The following is a 21,814-nucleotide window of genomic DNA, read 5'->3' as shown; positions in this document are numbered from 1 at the left end:
GTTCATCAGGAGGAAGGGACGGGCCCAGAATCAAGAGGCTTCCGTCTTTAGGCCCTCGCTCTCGAGAGGCTGCTCCTTCGCCTTCCCCGCCTCCTCTCCGCTGAGATTAACCTTTGGCCTTGGGCGGGAGCAGGAGCAGGAGGTCTCCAGAATTGGACTGAAATGAGCAGAATGTTTGAGCTGATTCTTGTGATCCCCGGTTAGATTAAAAAAAAATCTGTTAAGAAACTGGACGTAGCAGGGCAGGAGGCGGGAACGGCAAATGCTCTTGGCCATTGAATTACACTTTGGCTCCCGGGAATTGTTCGGTTACTTTCGGAGCTCCCCGAAGACAAACTGAGCAACCTGCAGAATGATTCTTATTTTTTTCCAAGGACGGCGGTTGCGGCATTTCTTTTCAGTGGTCCTTTCTCCCACTCGACGCATTTTACGTGCCCAGCTCACGCTCGAAGTACTTCGTTTCCTTTTTTGAACTATTTTTCCCCCCATGTCGGATAAGTTTCCCTGGTTGTTTTATATTCGACTGCTGGCAACCGTAGTAAGGATTGCGATCCTGGATAGGCACATGGGAGGCGAGAGGGGTGGGTGGGAAAAAGGTGATCTGTGTATGCCTGTAATCGTACCGCCGGTGCACTCGCTAAGGATCAGGGGCGCCCAGAATAAACATCCCGGAACCCCTCCATATGTTTCCATAAGCCGAAAGAGCTGAGATACACAGGCTACTTTCCGCACCCCTAGTAAAGTTCCGAAGAGCCTAGGCGTCTTCGTTTGGGGGCATAAACATTTAAGTTTAAAAAGACAGCAAAAGTCAGCGAGTCGCCCTTCACTTCAGCCGTTTACGTGAAAACAAAACAAAACAAAAATTCCCCGGCACCCGAAATAAAAGAGAACGGGAACTCCTGTTGCATGCAATTTTTCATGGAAATGACTTCCCAACTAACTCTCGTATTCTGAGTTCTTCTGGCCACATGAATGACTTCAAACAGCCGACGGTTGATCTGCCCACTTAACTCCAGATATTCCACCCCCCCCTCCCGCAAGTCATTCTGGCTTGGCCGGGATCTCCAACGTTGGGAAGGAAACTTTTCACGGAAGCCGCCAGAACAAGAGTTCTAGCACAGATCTCACAGCAGCTTGTCTCCCCAAGGGGCGACCAATTAAAATGTTCATCAGAATTGAAATTTCGCAAGGAATCGTAGTCCATTGCATTCCGGAAGGCTTGGGGTGAACTTTGGGCTTGAAGTTTACTATAAATCTGGGGCAAGGGATTTTGTCTTATATGACGATGCGCTTAATTATTCATATGTAATAGTTGAGTAGAGAAGAAAAGGAGGAATGGAGGACAATGTCCGTGAAGCTAGGTTTTTTTTTTTGAAAAAAAAAACATACTATCGGTTAAAGTGCCTTTCAAATCCCTTTAGCATCTCTGCAATGGGAAAGGCTGTTTTTCTCCCCTTGAAGGAAGAACTCCTCTAAAAAAAGCAGGCGAATTAAATCTGTGATAAAGCGGAAAAGCCCTGTTTGATGCTAGCAACAAATGAATCTTGGGTTTGCTCCGAATCCCAATAAAGGTGCGGGCCGAACAAAGCAATCCACTCCAAACGACCCGGAATAGTCATAAAATAGAATATTTTATCCAATATTCTGTTGGATAAAAACCTCCTTTGGGCTCATGTTAGTAGCCTTAGTGACTCTGGGTGGTTTTACAGAAGAAGTGAAGAAAAGGCACGGCAGCCAGAGGTTGGCAACATACACAACTACACACACAGAAATCCACCATTGTTAATCCTGAGTGCTTATTTTAACTTTCTACAAATTGCTTCTAATCCACCCTTGAAGCCAATATAGCAAAAACTAAGACCCCACTGACTTGCAGTTTATGTTAAATTTATTACATCATTATCGCACTTTTAGCCCTGTGCTTTTATATTCTGTGTATCCTACCGTAGATACCTACTGTATATTCAGTGACTTTTAAATTTTTATGTCAGTGTTTTCTGGCCTGACGACTGTAATAAAGTTATTCGATTTGATCGAGATCTTTTCTTTCCCTCCTCTTTAAATCCAGTTCAGATTTGTTTGTGGGCTTGTAAGGCAGCAAGTAATTAGGAAGTGTGTGTGTGCATTTCAACTCAGCTGTATCCCACCTTTTCTGTTGTCCTTTATTTTGCAGACTTCAGCTATATCCCTCATTTGGAAACAGTCTTCAGATAAAGTAAATCTCAGAATGGAAAGTAAGTTCCCAGCTTTGGGACATCCACGCTGAATCTTGCTAAGGTTGCATTTGTGTGTAAGGATAAAAGGATTCCTGAAGCAGGTCCTTCTTTGATGGCGAAAGGTCAGTGGGAAGGGTGAACTAAACTATGAGTTGCAGTCAAAGCTCTGCTTATTTTTGGCAGCCATCCCCTCCCTGCATTTCCTAATCAGGGAATAAACCCCTCTGAAATCATAAATAAATTTGGGAATTTATTCCCAAATCCAAAGGTTGCATCCTATGTGCTCAGAAACAATCCATTATGTAGGGAGCATCTATATAACCTTCAAATGTGTGTGTGTATGTGTGTTTTGGAGGGGCGGCTGAGAGGTGTAGAGAAATAAAACAAAAGAAATAGAAAACCTGCTGCATGCTCTCAGCCCTGGAGAATCAAAATCACGTTCTACCAAGGCCAGAGATACACTCCAAGCCACTTTCTGCATTTGTGCCAAACCCGTGGCTCTGATTTTGAGGGAGCCTGTTCCAGATGAGGGATGTTTCCTGCACAGCGTCATCACAAGCTGCCATTATGGAATATGGGAGTTCACCTTGCCCTATGAATTTCAGCAAACAAGGGCAGGAGAAAACGACATAAAACAAGGATTTGCCAAGCCCAACTTGCCCAACCAGATTGCCCACTTTGAAAAAGCACCTTTTTGCTCCCAACTCCGCCCTTGTGGAACTTTTTCTTCCTCCGCCTGCTTGGCACTGAGACAAATAGACAAAATGTCGTAACTTAATAGCCTCAAAAGGCCATTTCCAAAATCCATTCATTTTCAAACCTTTCCCAAGCCTCTACATCCCACCCCCTTATCTCTCTTAAAATGCAAAGACTAAGCTTCAAAGTGTTGCCTTTATGCCAAGGTGTTTTCAAACAGTTGGAAGTGGTATCATTTAGGGATACAAGAAAACTCTGACCAGATTATCATTTCAATTGCCGATTTGGCATCACTGACTTTTCTTTGGGAGAAACTTCTTCGTTTATTTTCAGTGTTTGGTCTCCAATGTCCTATTGAATGAGATTGCTTGAAGATACTGAAGGTTTTTAAAATATTAGCAATAGCTGCACAAATACGTAATCCTACTTATTTTGCTAATCCTCATATTCTTTGACCATCCTTCTCCTTCTCCTTCTCCTTCTTCTGCTTCTCCTCCTCTTTTCTCCCCCTTGTTTCCTCCTCCTCCTTTCTCCCCTCCTTTCCTCCCCCTCCTCCTTTTTTCTCCCCCTTCTTTCTCTGGTTCATTTTCTTCTTCCTCTTCTTTTCCATTTTTTTTAAAGTTCAGAGCTTGTACTTCCTCACAGGAAAGTCTCCAGCACTCCACTGTGATTTAGTTGTAGCTCTGACAGTCAGAGGGAATGAAAAGCAGGATGCTGCTTCACTTCTTGAGCCATTAATGGGCCACTGTGTCAGTTAACTGTGTGCTAAAATACCTAGTAACACTTGCAGAATGAGAGACAGTGAGATCCATTGCCCGTCCATTTGAAGTCATTCCACTGAGTTAAAACAGAGAGAACTCCATGAGATTTAATGCCAATAGACTGAGGTCAGGAGGAATGGGTTATCAGTTCCAGAATGAAACCTGCCCAGGCAGAGCAGTCAACGTTCTTCACAAAAGATTTTACTCCTTTTCAAGATTCCCTCCGCTTTAACAGGACAATTAATTGACTCAGTGGCTTCTGTGGAATTCAGCAGAAGAGTAAAAATGCTTTACTTAAACATTGTTGGAGTGGTTTAAATGCAAAAAGTCTTCATAGTCTAGCCCCCCAAAAGCATTTTAACCACACAGTGTTTTATATTATTTTATTAAATGAAGTAAAGTAACATTTTTACTTTATTTGAGAATTGTTATTGTGCTTATCCATCCAAATGAAGTATCCAAAGTTTATTTGTTTCAGCCTCTTTTTACTCTGCTGGATTTTGTGAAATTCTTCCCTGAAATGGAAGAAGTGTCAGTAAAACAGCAGAGGTACCTATTTTGAAGCAGGTTACTTCCAAAGAGGTGTAACATTATAACCTTATTAGGAAACCTGAAACACCATAATGCTAACAACTGATTACTGATTTAAGCCGTTTAGAAAAGCTTATCTAATGAACTGGTATTTTAGATTTCATATTAGATGACTCCGAAGCCTCTGAATTTCCTGTTGATCTGAATGTTTTCTTGATTGTACATTTTAGTGGGACAAAAAATTAAGAACCTGGAAGGTTTTTAATGGTCTTTTCCAACTATTTTATTAAAAGGCATAAGTTTTTGTGAGCTGCCTAGACCCATGTAGGATTTAAACTGGGATGGCAGGAAGGTAGGTGGGGATGAAGGGTGGGAAATGAGAGCCCATCTTTGGGTTGCAAGGATGATAGCTTAGGTGGTACCCGGCTGCTATGGGTTTTTATTTCTTGTTTTACATTTCGATTTTTGTATTATTTATTTGTTTTATTTTAAGCCACGTAGAGTCATAGACAGATGAGATAGGCAGCTGTATAAATCAAATCAATACATAGAAAATAAAAGTTAAGTTGCTTTTGCAGATGCAGGTTACATGTGAGATTAAAAGTACTTTATCAGTTAAGAATGGCAATGAGTTAAAAACCCACTGTGTTCCCAGGGAACGCCATGAATAAGATGTATGTGAGTTCAACAGTTTTTCCCTTGCTGGTGGGAGAGCCATCCATGCCGGCTCTGGAACAGGGGAATGCATGCCCCTTTGAAGGCGGATGCCTTCTATTGAGTCTAATCGACGCTCAGTGTCCACACTTTACCACTAGGTGGCTCTACAGGTTTTCCTGTGGAAATCCAGGAGGCTGATAAATGCTAGATTCACTTTTTTATTTTAATGGGCAGCTATAGAAATCAAATAAATAGATTCTGCCAGACTCTGACCTGGGATGGCAGCGAGAGATCTGAAGCCTTAAAATATCTAAACTGAAATTATTCTAATTGCAGAGAGAGGGAGAGGGAGGGGGAGGGGGTGGAGAAGAAGGGGGAGGGGGGAGGGAGAGAGTTCTCAGAAAAATAAATCGATCTTCCAGTGGGTCAATACAACCACATGGCCTTACTCTTCTTTAGGAAATAGCAAGACAGAAAAGGTAAACAAGCCAGAAATCTTAAAATGGCATGAATCCCTAAAGAAAGAAGCCAAGCAACAAAGGAAACAAGATCCTCTTGAATTTCATCTCAATTCTGGGCAACTGTCTGGGGCATTTTCTTACAAGTGGCCTGTTAGAAAAAAAAAAACAGGATTGTTTTATGTTGGATTGTTTGGACTTAGAAAGCACAGCTTTCCCCACAAATACATGAAGTGTGTGGGGGGAAAGAAAAAGAGAGGGAGGGAGGGAGGGAGGGAGAGAGAGAGAGAGAGAGAGGGAGGGAGAGAGAGAGGAGAGCTGGAGAAAATCATATGCTTATTGGGATGGCCCTTGCTGATGGTGACTGATTAAAATAATACTGTGTATGTGTGTGTATGCAGGTATGCAGGTAAGCATACACAGTATTGCTTTCTCTGAGCAACTACAAAGTTAGATGGCCTTATTTGTTTACAGCTATGAAAGGATTATATCAACACGTTCAATGATTGAACTAAACTTTGATAGGCATCCAAACAACTCTGACAGCCCCAACTTTCTGGAATTATTGTTTGCTTGCTTGGTTCTCTTTTTGAACACACTCCTTATAAAAAACAAAAACAAACAAAACCACCAAAGCAACAGTAAATCTAATGTAAGTTGTTATGGAAAAGGAACGAATCGTTTCCAGAAAGTTAGAATTGAATATTAGCATTCCCAGGTGTTCTGGATACCACTCATCATCAGCGAAAAGAAGAGTGGATTTTTTCCACCTTGCAAGCGGCTGTGTGTATGTGTGTGTGAGAGAGAGAGAGACAGAGAGACAGATAGCGAGAGAGAGAGAGAAAGACACACACAGAGAGAGACAGAGTCAGAGAGACAGAGACAGAGAGAGACAAAGAGAGAGACACAGAGACAGAGAAAGAGAGACACACAGAGACAGAGAGAGAGTCAGAGAGAGAGGGAGGGAGAGAGAAAGAGAGACACAGAGAGAGACAGAGACAGAGAGTCAGAGAGAGAGAGAGAGAGAGGGAGAGAGAGGGCTCCCTAGGCCTCCTCCCAACCCAGAGAGCAACACGAGCGAGTTGACCCTCCTTTTGACCCTTCTTGTTCTGGCTGACACCCGCGGTGAAACCAAGTTCATCCCAATGTAACGTCTGGCACTCGAGGGTCTAGACAGATGTAAACACCGCCAGGACTTCTAGGACGAGCTTCTTCAGGGAGCTCCAGAGAGGACGCCATTGTTTATTACCTGTCTTGGCAGAAACGCTCCGCAGTTCACCTCAAAGAACCCGCCGTACAGCTGAGAAGCAAATATTTGCTCAACCTTCTGTCTAGGAGCCCTCGGAGTTTCTAAAAGCTGGGGGAGATTTAGATCCGCTTGAAACGCGCCTTCCATTTCAGCGGAGGTGCGTAAAACCAAGAAAAGTACAAACAGGGCAGCCCCCTTGGTGCTGTCACAGGGGACGGTCCCCTAGAAAATCTCCCCCCCTCCGCGGGGGGAGGAAGGAACACCAATACTTGAAGGGATGGGGGGAGAGTAGAAAAATCAACCACCCACAATTCCTTTCAACAAGGCAGCCAGAAAAATACGATTTCTACACTTTGTCCACTAAGATTTCCTCTTGCGAATGTGCTTCCGAATGGCAAGTATGAATAGCCCAAAGGTGCTTTTTCAGGAGGCAACTGGACATTCTTGTTTTTTCTTTGAAAAAACACACACAAGTCCAGCTGCCTCCTGAAAAAAATCACCTTTGGGACAACCATGACCTGGATCAGGGGTGGGTTTCAGCAGGTTCTGACCAGTTCTGGAGAACCAGTAGCGGAAATTTTGAGTCGTTCGGAGAACCGGTAAATACCACCTCTGACTGGCCCTGACCCCATCTATTCTCTTCCTCCCGAATCCCAGCTGATCGGGAGGAAATGGGGATTTTACAGTATCCTTCCCCTGGAGTGGGATGGGAATGGAGATTTTACAATATCCTTCCCACACCACCAAGCCACGCCCACTAAGCCATGCCACACCCACCAAGCCACACCCACAGAACCGGTAGTAAAAAAAATTGAAACCCATCACTGACCTGGATGACTGAAAATCTCTACAGACAAGTATGAGTGTGTTTGTGTATGGGTGTGTATATCCACCGTTACAACACTGAGGAGCTAAACAAAACTGACTAGATAACATAAGATTTCAAATAAGAAGCTTCTAAGGATATTTTTTTAAAAAAATATTTGTGGAAGGGGCAGATAATTAATCAGAGGTCATTGAGACACTACCCAGGATCCACTTACAACGCGGCCCTATACCTGTTGACTGAGAAACAAACCTTACTAAATTCTAATTCGTGGAATAAAGGAAAAGGAGGACCGAGAAACGCGAAGAGCACCTAATACTCCCATTTCTTCTTTTGAGCAGTTATCTAAAAAGAAAAGCCGGGGGTGGGGGGTGGGTGGATAACGCGGTCTTCTGAATTCTGATCTGGGATGAAACGGTGCCTATAAACGCGCGTCTCTATCCGCAAATGTTCAGAAGATGCGGTCAGGGAAGGCAGTAAACTGGGATTAGAAAAGAAAAAGGAAAACAGAAACTCCTGGCCGGTTCAAAGCCTTCCGGAAAACAGAAGGGGGCGCCACAGGCCAGCAAAAAAAGCGCCCGCCGATATCCTCTTTCCTATTTTGATTTAAAAGGTTGCCCAAGCTGCAGTCTGGGAGCGAAACTCGTCCAGGTGATCTCAGGCACCGGAACGGCAGAGGCTTCCTATGTTATTCCGTTCTAACGCCTTTACTTCGATCGTTTGTGTCGGGACGGGATGCGGGTTAATAGTTGTTTCTTGCAGGAATCTCCCCCCCCCCCACTCCGGTTTTGCGGGTGAGCCTGTCACGAGGCCTCGTGGGGACTCAGAAGGAGTTTAAAAAAAACAGCAACAACCAACAACCCCGTTTCGCCGAATTGCCACGGATTCTAACCATCAGTCTCGACTTCTCGACTTCGAGAAAATGAGACAGCGGGGACGGGGGGGGGGGCAGCCGGACAGGGTTCAAATTTTCGACCTGTCCTGTCAGTTTAGGTTGCTTTCTTAATCCAGGCTCTGAAGAGGACGACTTTGTCCACTGGCTGGTTAATTCTCCATAGCTGGGTGCATGTATTTTCCTGTATGTATTCTGTGCTGGGGTGTATTAATCGTTTATCTTAGAGGAAGGTTAGGAAAGCAGGAGGATAGGAACGCAATTTTAATACAATCAACGATTCACAATACAGTATTAGGGGAGCCCGTTTATGCAATGGCGTTCTCTGTTTGCAGCTTGTTGCCCTTTCCCCAGCCCTTCCGGTTTCAAGCGGAGCCTGAATATAGCGGCTGCTATTGCAACGAAGTTCACACTGGGAAGAACTCAGGACGCCCCTTAATTAAAGGAGGAATTGGATTTTAGGCCCATTCGCTCTTTGGGAACCTTAAAGGTGCAGCCGAAACCTTTTCCTTGGGGTGGGGGGTGGGAGAGGGAATCGGCAGGCTTACTTACGGTATGCAGGAATGCGTCTGTTCTTATTAGTCTGCGGAAGTATTAAGATTGGGAGGAATTGCCTAAATCAGCTAAAAATTTTTTTTATTTTTTTAAAAATTGGTTTGGAGAGGAACGAATTCTTCAAAAGAATTCAGGGGCTTTTGGCGTTCCTTTACAGTTAAATGAAGTTCGGCTCAGAACTCAAGCGCCACCTTTCCTCCAAAACCAGTTCCATGCCCAAATTCACCGGTTTAGCATCCCACCTGAGCCACGCACCCCGAATTTTTTTTACCCACTCCCTAGAAAGGAAAGAAGGCCGAAGTGCGCATTGGCGTCCGAAGCAGCGGCATTGGTACCCTATTAGTTTTAAACCACACGCTGATCAACTCTCTCCAGTCGAAATCCTTCTGGTGGATGGACAAATGCTCGCTTTAAGCCCGGGATTTGCCAGATACACCCGTTCTGAAATCAGCAGCGGGACTTAAATCTCTTGGGAAGTAAAACGCAGGGGAAAGGGGTTGGGGGTGTAGAAGGGTCGCGCGGCCAATCCGGGGCGCTCAGCAGCCAGGAGAAGGTAGGAAACAGGCCTCCCTGGGTTGGCACGGCTGGCCATGTCAGTGTTGGCTCTCTCAGAGACGCGCCCGGGATATTAATGACAAGAATATTAGTGGCGCTTAAGCGCACGTCCTGGGCGTCTTGAGAGTAATCAAAGTTCTCGCGTTTCCGATCGGAAGGCCGGCGGAGAGCATCTCCATCTCTCTCTCTCTCCCTCTCCCCTTTCTCTCTCTCTCTCTCTCTCTCTCTTTCCTCCTTCTTCCCTCCCTCCCTCATTCTTCGTCCCCTTTCGGCGCTGGTTCTTCGGCGGAATTTGAGAGAGGGGGAGAGAGAGCACGTGCGAACCGGGAAAGAGAAACAGATGAGCAAACTCTGGTTCAGGTAACTTGCCGTTTGGCTGGGGGTGGGGGGTGGGGGAGAGGGGGGAAGGAGGGCGGGAGGCCCTGAAAGAGAGGAGAAGATCCCTAGGTGAGTCACATTCTTTGCCTGTACTGGGAACCGTTGAGACTTGGCAATCGAGGCCTTTACCAAAGACAAGGAATTGATATTTTAAGCAAGTAAATCCCGTTTCGATTGAAAAGGGAGGAGAGATTGAAGAGAGATCTAGGCAGGGGATAAAGGAGGGAATGAACGAAAGCTTCCCTCTTTTGCTACAGCTACATTCAAACAAGCCCACCCGCTTCTCCGCTGATTTAAATCGTGTTTTGAAGGCTCGTTGCCCCCTCCCCTTCCTTCAGTGAAAGGATGTTGTGCCCAAGGCGAAGGAAACACTTTAGGCAGACTTCCGTCGTTAAAGGGGTGGGTAGACCCGTCCTCTGTCAGAAAAACTTTGGAAGGGGAGGGGAAAAAAGGGCCTGTGGGCGCGCTAAGGAAATGTAGGGAACCCGCTGAGATGACGCTTAATGGAGCCATTCCCCGGCTGGGGGTTGCGCTTGATGCGGCCGGTCTGATAGGTAAGCATTTGCCGAGAACGCCTGGAAGGCTGAAGAAGGGGCGGTTTCGTGGCCGGCGGCCAGGCCGAGTTTCTTCCAGGAAAACCCGTTTTTGTTTTTTTAAGGACACCGGGGAAGAGGGTCAAAAGCTAGCAGGGAGATGGGTGGGGGTGAAACAATCTCCGCCTCCCTCCTCCCTTGGGCAGGTTTTCTTCTCCCGGGCTGTCCCCCAAACCCCTTTTCTCAGCAATCACACAATCTGTTTCCGCCGTTTATCCAGCGTTGCTGTTGGAGGAAGGAAAAAAAAAAACAACGAAAAAGAAACGGCGCCCCTTAGGAACTAAAAAAAGCGGGGCACATACTCACGCGTTCACACACACACTCACACACACACACACAAGCTCACGGTCTCCTCTCTCTCTCTCTCGTGCACAAAAGCAAACGGGGGGGGGCGAAAAGGGGGGCTGGAATCAGGGCATAATGATTCACCTAAATGAAGGGGGAAATGTTGCTCAGTTCGTTTATTAATCAGGCTGCCAATTTCACCCCAGAGGCCAAATCTCAGCAACCCGTGCAGGATCTGATCGAGCGCCGGACGAGGACTCCTCTCTGCCTCCTCCTCCTCCTCCTCCGCCTCCTCCTCTTCTTCCTCCTCCTCCTCTCCAGTCCTGGTCTTTCCGCCTCCCTTGTTGGATCTATTTGTCTGCTCTGAAGCCGCCTTCATTATTCGCTGACAGGATCTTGTATTTATTTGCTTATAAACCTGTTACAATAAATGATTATTCGACCAGCGTCATTCGTACCTTAATGACGAGCCCTCCTTTTCTGTGATGAATGACATTTCGGGGCTAGGAAGGATGTATAGGTCATTTTGACCAGTCATTCCCTTCGCGTTTACATCTCGCTCCCCTTTCTCTTCTTCTTCTTCTTCGTTTTGTGCCTCCTCCTTAAATATATATAGAGAGATATAGAGAGATCTTTTCCTGACCCGAAAGCGAATCGGCCCTTGTTGCCGTGAGCTGATTATTAGAAGGACCAATCATATATTTATACACATCACACCTACAACCACGGACACTCAGGCACGCGCGCCTGCATACATTCTCACGTACAATTTTTTTCCAGCGTGGGGGGAGCTGAGATGATGGAAAGAATAAGAAAAGAGATGATTTTGATGGAAAGGGGGCTGCACAGCCCCACGGCTGGCAAAAGGCTGGCGAATCTGACCGAGGCGGCTGGGAACGCGGTCCTGGAGGCCCTGGAAAACTCGCCCCACGGCGGCCGCCTCAGCCCGAGACTAACTTCCGCTTCTCTGCACAGCTCCATCGGGGACCTCCCCGCCGCCAAAGGGAAATTCGAGATCGACGCTTTATTCAGCCTTCAGCACCAGAACAGCGAAAGCGCCGTAGCGGCAGAACTGCCTCCCGCCGAAAGCCGGAAGAAAATTAGCCATTACTCAGAAGTGGCTGGAGAGGTAGACATGAACAGCGACGTGGAGGTAGGCTGCTCCGCGCTTCGCTCGCCGACCAGCCTGGCCTCTTCCCTGAAGGAAAGCAATAACAAAGGTAACTCTCCTCTCTCGCGCTCCCCATCCCACCCCCGAAGCCGGATTTTAGCGGGGCAAGGATTGAGGCGGCGGGGGAGGGGGCGCGGGGGAATCTAAGCCCAGCAGGATCGAACCCTTATCCTATTTTCTTCTTTGACTTATCCCCTTTCCCCAGTTAGGGAAGACATCCCGTAAAATACGAGGGTATTAATTTGGAGATCAACCGAAGGTGGTAGGTACACACCGCTAACCTCCCAGCACTCTTAAGGAATCTTAAGGTTGGAAGAGTTGTGCGGCCGCACACAACTGTCCGCACTCAGCGACTCTCGAGTGGCATTTATACTTTGGATTCCCTGTGTCAAAGTGTGCACGGCAGGAGTGAAAATGTATGTGTGTATTTATTACACGGCATATCCCCACATCTGAGGATCTTTCGGGAAATCGGCTACGGGATTTTACACGGCTGATCTAAAACCCCGAGTGTCACTTATTTGCCGGCTATGTTTAATAATCTTCCCCCCATTTCACAAGTGTAAACAAGTGTTTTTTGGTGAATTTTGATGAAGTGTATTTAGAAAGGAGTGTCTATACTGATCAACTCCGACATTGCAATTAGATCCTGTTGGTATAATTGATGTAGCTCAGTTTATTCAGAGCGCAGTTAGCGGGGTCCTTTAAGTAAATTATCTCCACATATGCCTGATTTTCTATTCTGGGCTTCCATTGGAAACGCAGAATTTTTTTTCAAAAAAATAAAAAGTTTGCCCTCTTCTATACTTACTTTTTGCCTTCTCCCTCCCTCCTGTGAGACCTACTAAGCCCTGTTAACTTTGACTAGAAACAATGCATCATAATGCCACAAACTCGTCCAATAACTTATTTTTAAAGCAGGGAAGAACACGTTCTGTCGGACCCAAGTTGCACGATTAGAACTATCAGACGCTGTGGGACTGTGGGATCTTTTAGGAAACACATTTTAACAGGGTATTCGTTTGCAATCCGAATTGGGCAAGCCTTTCCATTTATCTTCCTTTGGTATATCTCTGAAAAAAGTGAACGAAAAAGTAAGGGGGGAAAAAAAAATCCCGAGCGATGGGTCCCAGAAAAGATTAACTGTAGACGCCTCTAACTTTTCCCATCGAATGTATATTTTAGGCAGCCTGGAATCTTTTTATCAATAGATTATTTTTCTTTTTAAAGGGTGCTTAATTTTCTCGATGACTTCTCATTTAACCGCAAACAAGAGATAAAAGGAGAAACTTTCTATTGATTCTATTCAGGCCGGCAATTTGTTTCCCCCGACAGTCAGCATTAATTATGGGAGGGAGTAGTGAATTGCAGGGGCTGAAATCCGCCTGGCAGCGCGTCTCCGGGACAATAAAGCAACGTCTTTCTTTTGTTACTTTTTGTCTGGAAGGCTATTCGGAGAGCAGTTCGACTCCCAGCACCACCAGCTCGTCCTCAGGATCCACACTGAGCAACTTGCACAGCGGAAGCAGCCTGAGTACTTCCAGCTCCGGGGCCGACCAAGTGAGGAGGTACCGCACCGCTTTCACCCGGGAGCAAATCGCCCGATTGGAAAAGGAATTCTACCGCGAGAACTATGTTTCCCGGCCTAGACGGTGTGAGCTGGCCGCGGCGCTCAACCTCCCCGAGACTACCATAAAGGTATATTTGCCAAGGAAGAGGGACTCGCGAGAGCCAGGCCGGGTCGGGCAGGGAGGGTGGCTGGCGGCTCAGGACCCGATTTGAGGGTTTGGGTTGCCACTTCCGTGTGTGTAGCTCCCCAGGCTGTAATCCTGTTTCAGCGGGGCTTGGCCGAGACTGGAAAAATGTCCTCTCCGGAGCTGGCTTCCTCAGAAAGGAGGAAGGAATTCTGATCAATGTAAAAAAGGAATCAGTTAAATAAAAGGAAAGCCCATTGCTTTGCTATTTTAAGAACCTCCTAGATTTAAGAATCTTCCATGGGATAGATTTTCGTATTTTATTTTGTTCACCTTACGTTATTGCTTTTCATATTTGTAGCTACATACACACACACAAAAGAAAGAAAAAGAAGAGATAAAAGCAAAAACGGAGTGAATGAAATATCAATAATAAAAATAAAAGGAGCGGGAACGGTATCGGGTAATTAGCCAAGTCATTCTAAGAACTGAATATACACATTTTGGGTTTTTTCCACCCAGTTGGTGTATTTTTTATTATATTTCCCTATAGGGGTTTTCTCTTCCCTTTAAGAGAAAGAGGATGCTAAGCCATGAGGCCTCTTGTAACTTTCTCCCCCCCCCAAAAAAAAAAAATGTAGATTGGCACTACAAATAAAAACAGATTAAAAAAAGAGAGAGCAGCATTAAATAGTCTTGTATTAAATGTGTCTTTATGCTTTTAAACTTGAAGAACGGGAATCGTACCTTCAGCCTAACTCTTCAGGAAGGCATTATGCGAATTATTTCCTAAATAATAATTGCAAAGGGGACTGAGATAAAATGACAGTGAAAAATATATTCCATTTTCTTATAAAGCATTCCGCAGCTCGAATCCCTTTTTAAAAATTATTATTATTATTATTATTATTATTATTATTATTATTATTATTATTATTATTATTATTATTATTATTATTATTTTACAATTTCAGCGGAAACTTTATCTTATAGCAGTTTTCACCTTCTGAAAAATTGGCACCGGATGATCATTTCAGTTCTGTATATGCTTACCTGTCATGGACAGAAACGAAGCTGAATTAATCATAATTGATTGGATTATAGGGCCAGTTCAGAATAAAACAAAAGTAGAATTTCAGATAACTTTTAAGGGGGATTCTTGAGAATGTATGTATACCTTTTTTTAAAAAAAAAAAAAAAACCAAAACATGGCTGCTCTTTTGCCAAGCTCTGCTGGCAGTGATTGTTCAAATAAAATACCGTATAAAAAGCTTTTTTTTTGCAGAGAGACATTTATGTACTTCTAACCTGAATTAGAATCAGAGAAGCCAAAATCTCATAGAAGGATTTCGAGTTTATTTTATCCAGGATTAAAATGCAGGAAGCTTCTTTTCGATTTTGGTAACCGTTAGCTGAGGAAAACTGCCTCCAACGAAGCTAATTTAAAATAGAAGCGGAATTCCGCCTCAGCTAGAACGGATGCGAATTGGTGGCAGAGTTTCTCTTGGCCAACTAGGAAGCGGCGTAGTGGTTAAGACAGTGACCTTTTTAGGAGACTGTGAGTTCCAGTCCCGCTTTAAGACACGAAAGCCGGCTGGGTGAACCTTGGGCCAGTCACTCTTCTCTCAGCCCAGCCCACCTCACAGGGTTGTTGTCGTGGGGAAAATAGGAAGAGGAGGAGGAGGAAAAGACTATTTTGTACGTTCAGGTCTTGAGTTGCTTATGAACTAATAACGGTGGGATAAAAATCGAATAAATGTGAAGGATAAAAAAAAAAAGTGAGGACGGGAGGGAGCTATGCACGCAGTTCTCGCCTCTCCCGCATTTTCTGAGTCTCACTCGGCGACTCCCCTTCCTCCCCCTGCCCAGGTGTGGTTCCAGAACCGGCGAATGAAGGACAAGCGGCAGAGATTGGCCATGTCCTGGCCCCACCCGGCGGACCCCAGCTTCTACACCTACATGATGACCCACGCGGCAGCCACGGGTAGCCTGCCTTACCCTTTCCATTCCCACGTGCCCCTCCACTACTACCCGCACGTCGGAGTGACGGCGGCGGCAGCGGCGGCGGCGGCAGCCTCCGGAGCAGCCGCTTCGCCCTTCGCCACCTCCATCCGCCCGCTGGACACTTTCCGAGCCCTCTCGCACCCTTATTCCCGCCCGGAGCTGCTGTGCAGCTTCAGACACCCGGGCCTCTACCAGTCGCCGGCCGCCGCCGCCGCCGCGGGGCTCAACAGCAGCGCGGCGGCTTCCGCGGCTGCTGCGGCTGCGGCTGCTGCTGCGGCGGCGGCCGCCTCTTCGGCTCCTCCCACCGGCTCCGCCCCTTGCTCCTGTCTCAGTTGCCACAGCAGCCAATCGGCGGCGGCGGCGGCGGCGGCTCTGGGATCGCGCTCCTCGAGCTCGGATTTCCCCTGCAGCGCAGCCGGAGCAGCGGCGGCCGCTTCGCAGCGCTCGGAGAGCAGCTTCCTGCCTTACTCGGCGGCCGTGCTCAGCAAAACCGCCGTCCCTTCCCCGGACCAGCGGGAGGAAGCTCCCTTGACCAGATAACCAGCCCCGGCGGCCTCCGAGGGCGCTGATGGGCCCGGGGCGGCCCGGGGCTGGAGCGAACCGTTTTGGGTCCAAGGTGGGAAAGGGAAGGAAGCCCATAGCCGAAGCTCTAAAAACAGAAGGGTTTCCCCCCCCCCCACCTAGTGCTGTTGTTAAATGATTCTGGCTTTATGAAGGCTCCGGTTTAATACGGAATCCCCCCCCCCCCAAAAAAAAGGAGAAGGAGCTGCTGTTGCTGTTGCTGTTGCAAAAGTTGTAATGGATGGATTTGGGGCCCCGGTAGACCAAAAACTATAAGCCCTCCCTCTTTCTCAGTGGAAGGAAGGACTGTGTGTGTGTAGAGAAAAAAAAAAGGAGAGGAAAAAAAAAAGCGCGATTCCTTCCAGACATTTAGGGTACTTTCTTTTTAATCTTCGGGGGAGCCTTTGGCTCTGCTCCCCCTGCTGATGGCATTGGGAACTGTTTGGCCTTTTTTTCCCCCGACGTTAAGCGGCCTTTTGTTTTTTTTGTTTGGTTCACCTTATTGTTTAATATTTATACCCTGGTTCCTTCCTCTTTTTTCCCTCTCTCTCTCTCTCTTTTGTCCTGAAGCAAAATACCAGCAGTATCAATTTTATAGGAATTTGGTTGAGGGTGTGTGAAGCTAAGGAACAAAACACCGAAGGGGAACCGGCCGCCGAAATAGAGGCCTTGCGGTTCAAGAGGGGCTGTTTTAAGGAAGAGGAAAATCCCATGTTTTAACTGTCCTTTCTGATTTCCCTTCCCCCCCCCCTTTGAAGATGGCTGTTGTAGGCCTCCAAAAAACGCTTCCCCTAAAATAAAGCAAACGGGGCAGGGAGGGCCTTTAATGGATTGGTTAAAAGAAAGGCAGAGTGGGACAAACAGAAGAGTAGTTTAGAAAAAAAAAAAAAACAGAAAACACATGGCGTGTTTGCCTCCGAGTCTTCTACTCTGCATTATCTGGAAAATACTTGAAACTTTCTTGGCATGTATCCTATCCTAAAACGCATCTTCTACATAACTTTTTTTTAAAGAAAAAGGTTAAATTCTTCCCCTGTCCCCTCTCCCTCCAAGGAGAAAAAATAATATGCTTTATTTAAACCCAGGCACCCGCCCTCTGGCTAACAGAGAGCCCCCAATCCCCACAACTTTCTGTGAACTTGAGAGACGCATCAAAAACCACCGGTGTTACTGCGGTGTCAATTTTGATGCTAATAATGTGCAGATTATGACGAAAATTGCCAATCATGTTCTCTGATGGACCCTCCTTTGAATGCAGAGTGGTGGGGGGAGTTTCCCGCACGGAGACCTGCTGTCAAGTACTAACAACCCGCTAAGGGAAGTCATTAGAAGAGACGGATAAGAGGCTTGGTACATAAAACATTGTTCCTGGTGCAAAAGGCGGTAGGTTATTTAACGTTAGATCTGTTACCTTGGAAGTGATTTTTTTTTTTTTTTTTTTTTTGCACAAGAAAGCTATGGTTCTGATCATCTCAATTGCCAATTTTCATTTTGGGAACTTGGACGCCCTGGGTAGACTTTTCAGTTGATATTCCACCAATGTGAAAGAGCCTCATTAAATCAAACTTGGATATTTCCATAATGCTCCTGGCAGAGTCACTTTACTCTTCTACATAATGAGATTTTTTTCCTGAAGAGTTGAAGCTCGCACATAACTAGCTATTGCTTATTTAGGCCCCATGTGTAAGACGTGAGCACAGGCGCGCAGCCCATTCATTTCCCTTAATTTATATTAAGACACTGGTTGGGGTTTTTTTCTTTTTCTTTTCCCAGCCCCACATTTTGATAATGGACATTCAGGAAATTATTTTCCAGTCTGTACTGTTTTGTTCAGTGAACAAAAACTGTATTTTATTTTTATTATTTTTATTAGTGGGGGGGGGAATCAAAATATAGCAAGAGATTGCTGGTGTGAAGATAGGAGAGGAAGGATTAAAAACAACAGGGGTGGCAAGAAAAGAAGAGTAGATTATGTTAACAATAACATGAGATATATAGAGAACATTGAATTAAGGACTTAATCCTCAAATAGTAAATATTTTTTTTAATGAAACAAGGATGAGACTCCTTATGCATCAAAAGAAAAATACCAGCTATTGTCCACTGACTTTATATTTAACTTTTAAATTAATATATAATTTAATGCTAACTAATTTAAAAATGTGGCATTCTTTTATCAACATTTACTTTTTTTTCCAATTCTCTAAATAGTTTGGTAATGATGGCCCTTACTGGATATAGAGAGAACAATTTTGGCAATAATGTTTACATTTTCCAAAATAGAAATAGATAAATTAAATCTATATAACTTGGAAGTGGTTGATAGGTTTGCTGGTAAATAAGATTAAAAAAAGAAACAAAATAATTTTATGTTAGGTCCAATGGATCTAGTTATAACGAAAAAATTGTGAATAAGTCCTGTGCTTCAGATATTCACTGGCTGTATGAATTCACTGTAAAATATTTTACAAATGTGCAATAACAACAAAGCTTTGTATATTATGTTATTTATTGTGTTTGGTCATGTAAAATAAATGTTATTTAAATCAAAAGTTACCTGATTTATTTAAGATTTTGGGGAGGGGAGAAAGTCTTCCTGATATTGGTTTGTTTGCTGTTTTAATACAAATATATTTAAAAATGTTATTCAGCCTTATGACAGCTTCTTAAAATAACCACTTTTGCTGCTTTTTCATACACGTATCAGATGGATTAATTCATACTAATTGGTTTTTTACTGCAAATGCAGCACATTACTCATGTTTATAGCAAGACATGCAGTGAGTCCAAACATTGGTTTAAATAATTGCCTGGCCCTACAGATGTGTGTTTACAAACACTATGTGCATTTTCTGTAGGAAATGTATCACACTGTTCATGTATTTTCATGTTTTCCTGATATTTTAGGTAAATAGTAGTCACATTTTTTTAGGACAAAGAAGTGCAGTTTCTTTAATCTCCAAAGAGTACCGTTTAACGAAAATAAAACCAGAGATAGTGGTTCCCATAGAATCATGCTGAGGATAGTTCCTTAAGACAAAATACAAGTCTGTCTTCCTTCCTTCCTTCCTTCCTTCCTTCCTTCCTTCCTTCCTTCCTTCCTCCTTCCCTCCTTCCCTCCCTCCCTCCTTCCCATAAAATCGATATATCAGTGAGAACATGTAAAAAGTCAGTGAGGTGTATCAAACAGTCTATTTTTGTTCAATTAAAAACATTTAAAAAAAAATCCTTGCCGATGTCCCTTGCACAAAATTCACCTTTACCAACTGCTCACCATGGCATTAATTACAACGACACAGAAGCTATTGGGAATACAGAGGCTGCTATCACAAACCATTTTGGCCTGTAATTTACCATTATTATTGCATTAGCTCTAAATGATACAAGCTGATACTGTCTTTAATTGCAGTTTGGTTAAGTATATACTGGAGTGTTCCCTGGGGTTCTTTGTTAGATAAGCCACACACACGCCCCACTTTCTCTGTCTCTCTCTCTCTCCCCCCTCCTCCTCCAGCTTATTTCTCCCTGTCCTCCCCCCTTCTCCTTTTGCTCCCAAAACACCCCCATTAAAGAAATACGATTATAGCAGCACATTTGGACTAGTGATGTATCACCCTGCTTTTCTGTGCTCTTTGCTAACGCGAGGGTTGTAACCCTTAAAAACAAAAGCATTGAGATAGATGGGAAAGCAAACAGGAAAAGACAGTGCCCCCCAAACCCTGTCCGAAATAACCACGTATTTTCCCCCCCTGATTGTTGTCGTCTCGAGGGTGCGAAGAATGAAAAAATAATTCATCATAAAATGCAAGAAGACTGTCTGTCATCACCCCTGAATTGTTTTTGACAAGAAAATAAATCTGTAGGTTGTTTAATATATTTTATATTTTCTTTATTTCGGCGCTAATAGAAAAACCAAATTAAATGTCCACCGGCTAGATAGAAATGCAAAGATCGATGATCCAGCCCCCCCTACTGTCCAATCGCCCCTATTTAATTGACTGTATTTTCTGGGTAATTGAACTGCTTGTTGTAAATTGAAGATTTTATAGAAACGACATGAAAACTACATTTACTGACACTCATCGCATCTTTGACATTGATTATCTGATCAACGCATGTCATGCTAACCTCCAATTCTTCATTACACACTGTTTATGAGCTGCTACAGAAGAACTTGCTTGTTCCAGGGTGATTGATTGCCTTATTAACGCGTGTTCTTGTAAGTGTGACCGAACTGATTACGATGCATATGTTTAGAATAATGTTTCATTTAGCTGACTGCGAATAATGCAGGGTGACAGCTGCTGCGGGAGGACAAAAACCCGAACTACAGGGAGCATTTGGGACCAAAAAGCCCAAGTTATTTAAGGTGGAACCAATCATCCAGAGGGAACCTCTGGAACGACTGAAGCGCTTGACAGGGGCTTCCTCGGAGCGGACAGTTTCTCTCTCCCCCCCCAATAAATATATCAGCGTGTGTTATGGGAAACAATAGTCAGATATGAAGGGGGTGGGCCAGGGACAAGCAGAGCCTTTTTGTTGTTGTTTTTCACCGTGCGTGTTATGTGCCCAATTTACAAATACATGTCCTCTCTGCTCCCACATATTGGCAATTCCAAAATAAAACCTGAAGTTTATTCGGTGTAGGTTTTCTTTAGGGGAGCGGGACATAAAAAGATGTCAGCTTCAAGTTGTGAATGGTAGAACCAAGAGTAGCTTGGGTTATCAGATCTGGCCAGGGAAGAGGACTGGCAAGAGGCAAAGCTTTTGCCGCCTGCCCTTGTCGCTTAGGAATGTGTGGCCTTTTGATACCTCCTTAGTTTTCATCTGCAGAGTGTTTTTAAAGCCTCCCCATTGATGAAGACACGAAGAAGCAATATACCTAGCTGGCTAAAGGAAACATTTCCCTCTTCTAGGATCTTTTCCTTCGCTGCGCTTAAAGGTTGTTTTACATGGCTATCCCTATCCAATGATTGTGTTGTAACACTTGAGTTTGTCCTGAAGAAGTCCCAGAAAGTTTATAAAACAATACTCTTCTTGCCACCCAAGACTCTTTCTCTGGCTGGGCATCCAAAACTGAATCCAGCATGATGACAAACGTTTCTTCCTCTGAAGGTGGGTTGTATTGCACGCTTTCCCCTCTGCAAACAACATCTGATCTTTAGGGAAGCTTTGAAGAGCCCTGACTTGAGTTGCATGATTTGAGTAGGAAATTTCTGAGGATGGTAGCCCTGCAAAGCCGCTGCCATATATGCTTACTCACAGAACTAAAGTCCCTTCTTGGTGGATCTTATACACCAGGGTGCCTATGAATGTCGAGGTACGATGGGATTCTCTACTGCATCCATTCAGAAGCTTCCATTTCTCTGTATTTTTTCTCATGTAGGACTACTGCCCTTGAAGGAGGAAAAGGGAGGGCAAAAGAGCTGAAAGACAAGAATGGCAGAACCCTTTCTTGTTTATTTGAACTTTCTTCTGTGATTAAGCTACTCTTTTTTATTGGGTGTGAAACTGAATTGTCTCCATCAGGAATCCAGTATCTTTGTGTCTCTGCGAGAGGACACATTTCACATGTCTTCAAAATAGCACTTCTATTATTACCTGGATAAGAACTCTAGATCATCCATTCTTCAACTGGATGTTGATTAGTGGACATAAAAAGGTCCATTCTAAGTATATGTTCCAAAAGCATCCATTTCACTAGGAGGTTTACACCAAAAGTACCTATACAG

At 44.6% G+C, this 21,814-nt stretch overlaps 1 protein-coding gene across 2 annotated transcripts; it reads left to right on the top strand.

The window, feature by feature from the left end:
- The first annotated feature begins 11,116 nt into the window (after positions 1-11,116).
- Positions 11,117-18,609, top strand: EVX2 (even-skipped homeobox 2). Of its 2 annotated transcripts, none has more exons than XM_034433096.3 (3): positions 11,117-11,872; positions 13,271-13,521; positions 15,387-18,609. In XM_034433096.3, exons 1-3 carry the CDS (start codon positions 11,449-11,451, stop codon positions 16,059-16,061), a joined length of 1,350 nt encoding a protein of 449 aa, XP_034288987.1. In that variant the 5' UTR covers positions 11,117-11,448; the 3' UTR covers positions 16,062-18,609. The 2 variants fall into 2 exon arrangements, with proteins under 2 accessions (XP_034288987.1, XP_087747933.1); XM_087891807.1 differs by having other exon boundaries at positions 11,341-11,911.
- The last annotated feature ends 3,205 nt before the right edge of the window (positions 18,610-21,814 follow it).

The sequence above is a fragment of the Pantherophis guttatus genome, chromosome 1, assembly GCF_059756535.1.
Source record: "Pantherophis guttatus breed Tessera chromosome 1, ASM5975653v1, whole genome shotgun sequence".
Taxonomy (NCBI): domain Eukaryota; kingdom Metazoa; phylum Chordata; class Lepidosauria; order Squamata; family Colubridae; genus Pantherophis; species Pantherophis guttatus.
This window is presented reverse-complemented; position numbering and strand designations above follow the sequence as displayed.

Bases quoted from the DNA above. Each gene is read 5' to 3' on its own strand.
- EVX2 (XM_087891807.1), top strand. From the start codon at position 11,449: ATGATGGAAAGAATAAGAAAAGAGATGATTTTGATGGAAAGGGGGCTG. The intron at 11,912-13,270 runs GCCGGATTTTAG...TTTGTCTGGAAG, and splicing joins CTCCCCATCCCACCCCCGAA to GCTATTCGGAGAGCAGTTCG. The intron at 13,522-15,386 runs GTATATTTGCCA...CCCCCTGCCCAG, and splicing joins TCCCCGAGACTACCATAAAG to GTGTGGTTCCAGAACCGGCG.